This window comes from Bos grunniens, chromosome 5 (assembly GCF_055505025.1).
Source record: "Bos grunniens cultivar Pamir isolate PY7600 chromosome 5, Bosgru_T2T1.0, whole genome shotgun sequence".
Taxonomy (NCBI): Eukaryota; Metazoa; Chordata; class Mammalia; order Artiodactyla; family Bovidae; genus Bos; species Bos grunniens.
In genome coordinates, this window is record NC_141169.1 from 29,627,710 (window position 1) to 29,640,164 (window position 12,455).

The window sequence follows — 12,455 nt, forward strand, 5'->3', positions numbered from 1 at the left end:
TTTCTTCAAAGAAGACATACAGATGGCCAACAGGCACATGAAAAGATTTTCAACATCGCTAGTTATTAGAGAAATGCAAATCAAAACTACAATGAAATATCACCTCACACCGATCAGAATGGCTGTCATTAAAAAATTCACAACAAATGCTGGAGAGGGTGTGGGGGAAAGGGAGCCTCTTACACTCTGTGTACTGTCCCTTCGGTTGTGTCAGACTGTTTGAGGCCTATGGACAGAAGCCCACCAGGCTCCTCTGTCTGTGATTCTCCAGGCAAGAATACTGGCGTGGGATGCCATGCCCTCCTCTGGCGGATCTTCCTGATCCAGGGATCAAACCTGTATCTCCTGCATTAAGCTACCTTATGACACTGCGATCCCACTCCTGGACATTCATCCAGAGGAAAACATGACCCAAAAGGTCACATGCATCCCAATATTCACTGCAGCACTGTTTACAATAGTCAGACATTGAAGCAACCTAAATGTCCATTGAGAGAGGACTGGATAAAGAAGGTATGGTACACATACAGAATGGAATCTTACTCAGCTATTAAAAAGAATGAAATAATGCCATTTATAGCAACATGGATGAATCTAGAGAGTACCATACTGAGTGAAGTAAGTCAGACAGAGAAGGAGAAATATTGTATGACATCCTTTATATGTGGAATCTAAAAAGAAATAAAACAAATGAACTTCCTTACAAAAAAGAAAGAGATTCACAGACTTGGAAAACAAACTTATGGTTGTCAGGGGGAAGGGAGAGTCAGGGAGTTTGGGAAGGTCAAGTGCACACTGCTATGTTCAAATGAATAACCAACTAGGACCTATTGTATAGCACATGGAACTCTACTCAACAGTTGTGTACCAGTCTGGATGGGAGGGGGTTTAGAGGAGAACAGATACATGTATATGTGTGGCCGAGTCCCTTCATTGTTCACCCGAAACTACCGCAACATTTCTATTGGCTATACCCCAATACAAAAGAAAAAGTTTAAAGTTTTGGGGAAAAAACACAAAAAGTCATTAGCAAAATAACGAAGCAAGAAATGTGCATTAAAATGATGTATAACATAACCATATTTAAGAACATATTCTAATATCAAACAGCAAATTTCAAAAATGTAAAACCATAATTACTTTTACTCCAACCTAATATGTGCTCCGTGAAATAAAAATCTCCTCTCTGAGAAAGAAAAGGGAAAACAAAACAAAATACACCAAGGATTTTAGTGTGGGGAAAACAAGATGACTAAATGTCAGATTATATATTATATTTATTATATGTCAGATTATATATATTTATAAGATGACTAAATGTCAGATTTCGGTGGCCCTAGAGGCCAACTTCATGAGAAGACATGGAGAAATCCAAGCTTACTACGATACCGTTGTGGTTAATAGTATCATCTTCTGTCAGATTGTCTACAGAGCTGCCAGTCTATACTGTCTGTTCATAGAGGAATAGATAATAATAGCTAAAATTTAAAGCAATTTAAAGTAGTCAAGAGCCTATCCTTAATGCCTGTTTGTCACATGTTAATCCACTTAATCGTCACAATGCACTTCTTTGGTAAATATTATTATCATTCCTATTTTTCACAGGTAAGGAAACAGTCACATAGAAGATAAACAACTTGCTCAACATCATACAACCTACAAATGTCAGAACCAGGTTTTTAACTTGAGTTGTCTGACTCCAGAGGCTTGTAATACTGTCGCACCAATATGTTTATTTTAGAAAATTTAGAAAATAGAGAAAAGTTTACAAATAAAAACAGTCAACCACCTTTCATTACCTCGAGATAACTACTGTTAAGATTTTGTATGTACTTTTATATGAATATGTATTTTCCCCCTAATACTAGGATTGGAATATACATTCTATTTTATAATCTTTTCTTTTATCTATGTATTTGAGTATTATTCTAAAACATGGTTTAGAAAATCTTTACAAAAAAAAGAAACAATACAAAATCTTTACACAGTATTTCACATCACTAAAGTTACCATCTCCTATTTAACCATTCTCATTTAGACTATTTCCAGGTTTTCACTACTCTAAATACTGTTACAGTGAACATCCTTACCCATAAGTGTTCATGACCATCTAAAATTGTTTCCAAATAAATAACTTGCTAAAAAGTAGAGTTGCTGAATCAAAAGTCTGTGCCTTTTTAAAACTGCTGGTGCAAGTGAAAGTGAAGTCGCTCAGTCATGTCCGACTCCTGCGACCCCATGGACTGTAGCCTACCAGGCTCCTCTGTCCATGGGATTTTCCAGGCAATAGTACTGGAGTGGGTTGCCATTTCCTTCTCCAGGGGATCTTCCTGACCCAGGGATCGAACCCGGGTCTCCCACCTTGTAGGCAGATGCTTTACTGACTGAGCCACCAGGGAAGTCCAACTGTTGATACAGGTTGTCAAATTGCTTGTGTGCTCAGTTCCTCAGTCACCTCCAACTCTTTGCGACCCCATGGACTGTAGCCCACCAATCTCCTCTGCCCATGGATTTTACAGGCTAGAATACTGGAGTGGGTTGCCATTTCCTCTCCAAGGGATCTTCCCAACCTGGGGATCAAATCTGCACCTCCTGCATTGGCAGGGAGATTCTTTACCAATAAGCCACCTGAGAAACCTGTTTTCAAACTGCCCTTTGGAAAAGTTGCAGCAATTTGCATTCATACCAGCAACAGATATGAGTGCCCATTTCCAATAAATGCTCATCGATACATTTTTTGATCAACTTGGTATGTAATGTGGTATTTTTGATAACATGCATATCTTTAATAATCCTAACATCTTTTACTAAATGTTATTGGTTGTTTAGATTTCTTCTTTTCTGATTTGTCTCTTGATGTCCATTATCAGTTTTCTAATAGGCTGTTGGCTTTTTTCTTACTGATCTGTAAAGGCTTTTAGTATAGTTAGACTATGTACACTACAAATGTTTTCTCCCCATTTGTTGTTTGCCTTTTAATTACATTTTTAAATAAACTTTAATTTTATCTGAAAATTGTTCTTAGGCTCTGCTTTGCAAACCTGTGGGAATCTGAATCCATGCCAAGCACTGCTTGGTGCTAAATAACCATGTTTTATATTTTGTACCATTGTCACAGAATGTAAATGATAGGAGTAATTAAAAAAACTGAATCACCTAACAAATGAGAACATATCGTACAGCACTGCTTAGTGCACTGTGGTGATCTGCATGGGACTGAAATCCAAAAGACATTCTATTTGCTGTGCAGTAGAAACTAATGCAACATTGTAAAGCAACTATACTTCAATACAAATTAACTTTCAAAATAGGGAAAAAAATTTAAAATAAAAGCATACATTTTTGGTTTGTTGAAATTTTTAAAAAAATATGGAGCCATCTAAAAGTCTTACTAAATTCATGATAACATTTTTCTTCCTTTGATTTGTTTAATTGGAGAATAATTGCTTTACAATATTGTGTTGGTTTCTGCCATACCTCAACACACATCAGCCATAGGTATACATATGTCACCTCCCTCTGAAACTTCCCTCCCATCTCCTACCTCATCCCACCCCTCTAGGTTGTCACAGAGCACCAGGTTGAGGTCCCTGCATCATACAGCAAATTCCCACTGGCTGTTTACAAGCAGTTCATGATAATATTTTATCATTAGTTATTTTATTCAATCTGTGGATGCTGTGTGTAAGTAACTGTCATATAACAGCAATTGCTGCTTTCATCTGGGACAGTCCAGGTCAAGTTTGGACACACTAGTAGCTATACATTATTAAGGAGTCTTCAGAAGTTTTCTACTTATCTACATCTTGGGGGGAGAAGGAGGAAAGGGACCAATGAGTACCTCTAAAACCCATGGTGAGTGTCCCATTCTCCTTAGCCTCTTCTAGCTTCCCTAGTCTTGACTGTCCAAAGCAGAGTTTAGAGAGGGAGTTCCCCCTAATTCTGTGGGCAAGCATGAGACCTGTGTTTAGGAATGGAAAACTTGAAATTTCCTAGTGGAAAAAAAATTTCTCCATAGAAGAGGCCAGAGGAGAAGAGGAGACCTGTGCCTGGGAGGTTGCTGATGTGCTCTGGGTTATACAGGTTATGTTAGAGATGCCTGTTACCCATTCAGGTGACTGCTGTGTAGACAACTGGACTTGAACATTTGGAGTTAGAAGAGAGATCTGAGCTTGATACTTAGATTTGGAAACCATCTATGTACAAGATAATTGAAAACTTTGAGGGGCATGAGATTGCACAGGGAGTGTAAATAAGCAAAATTAGAACCAAAATAGAAATTCCAGTGTTTAGGGGATGGGCAGAGGGAGAATAGCCAGCAAAAATGATAGAAATGTTGAAGTTGGAGCAACACAAAGCTCCAGTGATAAGCACTGTGGTGCAGTGAGAAGAATATGTGCATTAAAGTCAGATCTGCTGGCTGTGTAATGTGGGGCAAGTTTCTTAACTTCCCTAGGTCTGTTTCCCCAACCCAACATGAAGACAGTCCCTGTGTTAAGGAATGCGTGATGGGGTGAATGAGAATGTAGGAAAGTCCCTGGTTCTATTCAGCAGTGAGAGGGTGCTTTGTAGGAGTTAAAGGAAGAATATGATCCCCTAAGAGCATTCTCAGTGCTTAAACCTGAGGTGATCATTATTTGCTTTGCAGAAGCGTAAGATTAGTAGCACTATAAGCAAAATGTCTCCTAACTGTGCCAGTTAATGCCCAATCTTAGGACAGAAGCATCCAGGATGTGAGTATCAGAATCAGACATTTTTCAGATACTATTTTGATGTTGGCCTATCCTTGAGCCAAAGACAGAATTATAGTTGGCCCTCAGCCCTTGGTATCAATGGCTTCCCTGAGAGCTCAGCTGGTAAAGAATCCACCTGCAATTCAGGAGACACCAGTTTGATTCCTAGGTTGGGAAGTTCCCCCAGAAAAGGGATAGGCTTCCCATTCCAGTATTCTTGGGCTTCCCTGGTGGCTCAAATGGTAAAGAATCTGCCTGCAATGTGGGAGACCTGGGTTTGATCCCTGGGTTGGGAAGATCCGTTGGAGGAGGTCATGGCAACCCATTCCAGTATTCTTGCCTGGAGAATCCCTATGGACAGAGGAGACTGGTGGGCTACAGTGCATAGGGTTGCCAAGAATCGGACACGACTGAACGACTAAGCACAGCAAAGCGCTCGGTATCCATAGGTTCCGTGTCCTCAGAAGTAAGCAGCTACAGATCGAAAAAACTGGAAAAAATCCAGAAAGTTACAAAAAAGCCAAACTTGAATTTGCCACATGCTGGCAACTATTTACGTAGCAATTACATTATATTAGGTATGCTAAGTAACCTAGAGATGATTTAAAGTATGTGGGAGGATGTGCATAACTTATATGCAGATTGTCCACCATTTTATATAAGTGACTTGAACTTGTGTAGATTCTGTTATCTGTGGTGGGGGCAGAGAGGGACCCCAGGGATACTAGATTTGATTGTATATTATTGTCTCAAAACACTTTCTTCAAGTCCTTTTCTTCCTGAGGAACTTCCTCTGTTAGAAAATAAAACTGGGAATTACAGAACATCCTTTTCCCCTAGAATAGTAAATTCAAATGTTAAGATGTTCACACTTAATGTATGTTCACCTATATTTAGAAAATACTGTAAAACTAATTTTTAAATAACCAATAAAGGTAATATGTGAAAATTACATATAGGTATAAAGATTTCAAACTATACAAAGAGGTATAAAATGAAAAATAATTCTTTCCCCTCATCCAATTCCCTTCCCAAGAGGTAACTGTTAATAGTTTCTTATGTATCATTCTCATTAACATAAATACTTATATAGGTATATTCTTCCCCCAACACACACAAATGGACTTGTATTCTACATAATATTCTGTTTTTGTTACCTTTTAAATTAATACTAAGTCGAGGATTTTTTTCATATCAACATAGGTAACTCTTCCTTGTTCTTTTTAACAGATGCACAGAAATTCTTTATACTATGTGAAAATTTACTTAACAGCCTCTGACTGATGGGTATTTACTTCCCTGGTGGCTCAGATGGTAAAGCGTCTGTCTACAATGCGGGAGACCTGGGTTTGAGCCCTGGGTCGGGAAGATCCCCTGGAGAAGGAAATGGTAATCCACTCCAGTACTATTGCCTGGAAAATCCCATGGACAGAGGAGTCTGGCAGGCTGCAGTCTATGGGGTCGCAGAGAGTCGGACACAACTGAGCAACTTCACTTCACTTCAATTTGTGGTGTTGCAAATACTGTAATAAATATTTTCACATATAAATGAGTTTTTGCACATTTATACAGTATAGCTATAGGATAAATTCCTATTGGATGAAGGAGTAAGTGTACTTGAAAATTTAATATTATTAAATTGCCCTCCAAAGAGGACACTTCTTCCAACTGGGGTATCCAGTCCTCCAAACCTACCCCAACACTATATTGAACTTAAAAGTTTCTGATAGAATAGTCGGTAAAGTAGCATCTTGCTTTACTTTCTTTTTAATTAAAGTGTAGGTGATTTATAATATTAGTTTCAGGTATACAACATAGTGATTCAGAATTTTTATAGCTTATACTCCATTTAAAGTTATTACAAAATAATGGCTGTATTTCCCTGTGCTGTAGAATATATCCTTATTGTTTATTTATTTTATACATAGTAGTTTGTATCTCTTCTCCCACACTCCTGTCTTGCCCCTCTACCCTTCTTCAGTGGAATGGCAAAGTTACTTGCCTTGAGAACCCCATGAACAGAATGAAAAGTAAAAAAGGTATGACATTGAAAGATGAACTCCCCAGGTCAGTAGGCACCCAGTATACTACTGGAGAAGAGTTGAGAAAGAGCTCCAGAAGGAATGAAGAGGCTGCGCCAAGGCAGAAACAATGCCCAGTTGTGGATGTGTCTGGTGGTAAAAGTAAAGTCTGATGCTGTAAAGAACAATATTTCATAGGAACCTGGAATCTTAGGTCCATGAATCAAGGTAAATTGGAAGTGCTCAGACAGGAGATGGCAAGGGTGAACATCGACATTTTAGGAATCAGTGAACTAAAATGCACAGGAATGAGCAAATTTAATTCAGATGACCATTATATTTACTACTGTGGGCAAGAATCCCTAAGAAGAAAAGGAGTAGCCCTCATAGTCAACAAGAGAGTCCAAAATGCAGTACTTGGGTATAATCTCAGAACAACAGAATGATCTCTGTTTCCAAGGCAAGCCATTAAATATCACAATAATCCAAGTCTATGTCCCAATCACTAATGCCAAAGAAGGTGAAGTTGAACAGTTCTAGGAAGACCTACAAGACCTTATAGCTAGAACAAACACCAAAAAAAGATGTCCTTTTCATAATAGGGGACTGGAATGCAAAAGCAGGAAGTCAAGAGATACCTGGAGTAACAGGCAAGTTTGGCCTTAAAGGACAAAATGAAGCAGGGCAAAGGCTAACCGAGTTTTGTCAAGAGAACTCACTGGTCATAGCATACACCCTCTTCTGACGACACAAGGTGACTCTACACATGGACATCACCAGAGGGTCCATACAGAAATCAGATTGTTTATATGCTTTGCAGCCAAAGATGGAGAAGCTCTATACAGTCAGCAAAAACAAGACCAGGTACTGACTGTGGCTCAGATCATGAACTCCTTATTGCCAAATTCAGACTTACATGGACGAAAATAGGGAAAACCACTAGGCCATTCAGGTATGACCTCAATCAAATCCCTTATGCTCATACAGTGGGAATGACAAATAGAGTCAAGGGATTAGATCTGATAGACAGAGTGAAGAGCTATGGACGGAGGAGGTTCATGACATTGTACAGGAAGTGGTGATCATTGTACGAAAAGTGGTTTTGGAAATGCAAAAGGAAAAATGGCTGTCTGAAGGGGACTTATAAATAGCTGAGCAAAGAAGAGAAGCTAAAGGCAAAGGAGAAAGGAAAATATACCCGTTTGAATGCAGAGTTTAAAAGAATAGCAAGGAGAGATAAGAAAGCCTTCTTAAGTGAACAATGCAAAGAAATAGAGGAAAATAATAGAATAGGAAAGACTAGAGATCTCTTTGACAGCATGTGGTGAATGGTGAACAGTGTCGGGTTTGTGATCTCCAATGGAGAGAATTTTGCTTCAGATTCAGAGACTCAGCTTTAGTCCACTCAGAGCTTCCTGACAAACATTTTATTACAGTGAAAGAGGGGTAGAGAAAGCTTCTGACACAGACATCAGAAGGGGGCAGAGAGGGCCCCACTAGTCTTATCAAGGCCTTATGTACCTTTTCAAATGGTTGTTAACAAGAGAACGTCTTATCAGACCCCAAAAAACAAACAAACATTTTAAGATAACAGGATTAGTCAGAAGGTTCTTAAAAAGGAGAAATATGTCTTCCAGCAAGATATAATGTTGTTATGTAATCATTAGTACAGAGTTTAAGGAAAAACAAGCCCTTGAGCAAGATAAGTTGTTTTGTTGTGTAATCATTAGCTGTATGCTTAAATAAAAAAAAGTCTTATGTGACTAAGATGAAGGAACGTAGACAAAATCTTTGTTGCTTTCTCCTCCTTGAGGGCCCTGGACTCCTCATCAACCTACCTAAGAATTAACTCTCTCATCTTCAAGAAAATTAGAGATACCAAGGGAACATTTCATGTAAAGATGGGCACAATAAAGGACAGAAATGGTAGGGACCTAACAGAAGCAAAAGATATTAAGAAGAAGTGGTAAGAATACACAGATCAGATCAGATCAGTCGCTCAGTCGTGTCCGACTCTTTGCGACCCCATGAATCGCAGCACGCCAGGCCTCCCTGTCCACTATACAAAAAAGATCTTCATGACCCAGATAACCATGATAGTGTGATCACTTACCTAGAGCCAGACATCTTGGAGTGCAAAGTCAAGTGGGCCTTAGGAAGCTTCACGACAAAGCTAGTGGAGGTGATGGAATTCCAGTTGAGCTATTTCAAATCCTAAAAGATGATGCTGTGAAAGTGCTGCACTCAATATGCCAGCAAATTTGGAAAACTCAGCAGTGGCCACAGGACTAGAAAAGGTCAGTTTTCATTCCAGTCCCAAAGAAGGGCAAGGCTAAAGAGTATTCAAACTACCAAACAATTGCACTTATTTCACATGCTGGCAAAGTAATGTTGAAAATTCTCCAAGCAAGGCTTCAATAGTACATTAACCAAGAACTTCCAGATGTTGAAGCTGGATTTAGAAAAGGCAGAGAAACTAGAGATTAAATTGCCAACATCTATTGCACTGATGCTGTGAGGGATTGGGGGCAGGAGGAGAAGGGGATGACAGAGGATGAGATGGCTGGATGGCATCACTGACTCGATGGACGTGAGTCTGAGTGAACTCCAGGAGTTAGTGATGGACAGGGAGGCCTGGTGTGCTGCGGTTCGTGGGGTTGCAAAGAGTTGGACACGACTGAGCCACTGAAATGAACTGAACTGAACTGAATTGCACTGTGGAAAAAGCAAGAGAATTCCAGAAAAACTTCTGCTTTATTGACTATGCTAAAGCCTTTGACTGTGTGGATCACAACAAACTGTGGAAAATTCTTAAAGAGATGGGAGTACCAGAACCACCTTACCTGCCTCTTGAGAAATCTGTATGCAAGTCAAGAAGCAACAGTTAGAACCGGACATGGAAAAATGGACTGGTTAGAAATTGGGAAAGGTGCACATCAAGGCTGTATATTGTCACCCTGCTTATTTAGCTTATATGCAGAGGACATCATGAGAAACACCAAGTGGATAAAGCACAAGCTGGAATCAAGATTGCCAGGAGAAATACCAATAACCTCAGATATGCAGATAACACCACCGTTATGGCAGAAAGCAAAGAGGAACTAAAAAGCCTCCTGATGAAGGTGAAAGAGGAGAGTGAAACATCTGGCTTAAAACTCAACCTTCAGAAAACTAAGATCATGGCATGGTCCCATCACTTCATGGCAAATAGATGGGGAAACAATGAAAACAGTGACAGACTTTCTTCTCTTGGACTCCAAAATCACTGCAGATGGTGACTGCAGCCACAAAATTAAAAGATGGTTGCTCCTTGGAAGAGAAGCTACGACCAACCTAGATCACATATTAGAAAGCAGAGACATTACTTTGCCAACAAAGGTCTGTCTAGTCAAAGCTATGGTTTTTCCAGTAGTCATGTATGGATGTGAGAGTTGGACCATAAAGAAGGCTGAATGCCAAAGAATTGATGGTTTTGAAATGTGGTGTTGGAGAAGACTCTTGAGAGTCCCTTGGACTGCAAGGTGATCAAACCAGTCAATCCTAAAGGAAATCAACCGTGAACATACATTGGAAGGATTGACGCTGAAGCTGAAACTCCAAAACTTTACCCAGCTGATGTGAATAGCTGACTTATTAGTAAAGACCCTGACGCTGTGAAAGATTGAAGGAGAAGGGAATGACAGAGGATGAGTGGTTGGATGGTATCACTGATTCAATGGACATGAGTTTGAGCAAGCTCCGGGAGACGGTAAAGGACAGAGAAGCCTGGCGTGTTGCAACCCATGGGATTGCAGAGATTTGGGCCCTATTGAACAACTGAACGACAACATACTCCATTTAAAGTTATTACAAAATAATGGCTATATTTACCTGTGCTGTAGGATATATCCTTGTTGCTTATTTATTTTATACATAGTAGCTTGTATCTCTTCATCCCATATCCTTGTGCTGCTCCTCCCCTCTCCCCTCTCCCAACTGGTAATCACTAGTTCGTTCTCTATATCTGTGAATTTGTTTCTGTTTTGTTATATTCACTTGTTAGTTTTATTTTTAAGATTCCATTATAAAATATCTTGCTTTAATTTGTTCTTTAATTGCAAGACTAAGCATTTAAATCACATATTGGCTATCTTTATATTTCTGTTCCAGTAATTTGCTTCTTTTTCTCTTTTTAAAAAACAATTGATTGGGAACACGTGTACTCCCGTGGCGGACTCATGTTGATGTATGGCAAAACCAATATTGTAAAGTAATTAGCCTCTAATTAAAATAAACAAATTAAAAAAAATAAAAAAAACCAATTGATTGAAGAATCCTGTTGTTGATTTGTAATGTCTTTTAATATGAAGGAAGTTAACCCATTGTCTATCATCCTTAGCAAATATTTTAATAATTTTTTTGTACTTTGTTTATAATCTATTTCTTTTCCCTGAAGGAGTTCTAAAATTTTATTTATTTATGTACTATCAGTCTATTTCTTTAAAGCTTCTTCTGCACTCCAAGATTTTCTTCTTAAAAAATTCAACAATATTTTTTCTAGTAGCTTTACTTCTATGTTAGGGTGTTTGATCTACTGAAATTGGGAGGACTGCCCGTGGTGATGTGGTTGCCACTAAGCAGCCCTCCTCATGCCCGCACTCACCGGCCTCAGCACTCGGCACACTTCCTGGAGGATCTGCTCCTGGTTCTTCACGGAGCAGAGCACCAGGGTGCAGACCACCACATCCATGGAGCCTGAGGCCACCTGGTGCATGTTCTCCCCGGCAGCCACTATGAAGCGCTCAAACTGCAGGTGTCGGTTCTGGGCAATGCTCTTGATCAAGAACTTCTCAAAGTTGGGGTTGGGATCAACACAGGTCACCTGGCATCCAGAGGGGTAGAACTTGAAGTTGGCCCCCGTGCCACAGCCCAGCTCCAGCAAGGAGAGCTTCCCAGAGGGGCCCGTGAACTCCCGCAGATTGCTGAAGAGCTCCTGCTTCTTGCTCTCCATCTGTTTGTTGTACATCACAGTGAACCTCGCCACGAAGTAGGGGAACTGCTGTTTGCCTATCCAGTTCCACAAGCCCAGAAAGTCCAGCAGGTACATGGGAAATGCCAGGATGCAGACGGCCAGCCGGAGGATAACAATAGTAAGCGCCATCACTCAGAAAACAGGTCAACAGTTAGAGATCTGCTCCTTTAATTGCAGGAAGTAGGTTTCTGGTCACACTCCAGAGCCAATCAGCTGCAAAGGAAAGAAGAACTGGCTGTGCTGGAAATACACAGCTGAAGTCAGATCTTGGGCAAGAGACCTGTTTTATCCAATTAATAGATGTTTGGCAGAAATTGCCTCATTATTTTTCATGAAGTGAAATGAGAAAGTTTCCAGCTTTTCCTTAGAAGGAAAGCTAATTACAACCCCCTATTCCTGCTTGGGGAGAAGGCAATGGCAACCCACTCCAGTACTCTTGCCTGGGGAATCCCATGGACAGAGGAGCCTGGTGGGCTGCAGTCCATGGGGTCGCTAAGAGTCAGGCACGACTGAGCGACTTCACTTTCACTTTTTGCTTTCATGCATTGGAGAAGGAAATGGCAACTCACTCCAGTATCCTTGCCTGGAGAATCCCAGGGACAGAGGAGCCTAGTGGGCTGCTGTCTATGGGGTCACACAGAGTCGGACACGACTGAAGCGACTTAGCAGCAGCAGCTGCAGCAGCATTCC

General features: G+C 40.2%; 1 protein-coding gene across 1 annotated transcript in view; it reads right to left on the minus strand.

Annotated features, from left to right (window-relative positions):
* Positions 1 to 11,949, minus strand: part of LOC147371607 (thiol S-methyltransferase TMT1A-like) — a 37,040-nt gene extending 25,091 nt beyond the window's left edge. Inside the window, exon 1 of the mRNA XM_086399446.1 lies at positions 11,397 to 11,949. Within this exon, the coding sequence (XP_086255572.1) occupies positions 11,397 to 11,894 (498 nt within the window). The 5' untranslated portion in view covers positions 11,895 to 11,949. The remainder of the gene's footprint in view (positions 1 to 11,396) is intronic.
* Positions 11,950 to 12,455: the final 506 nt, after the last annotated feature.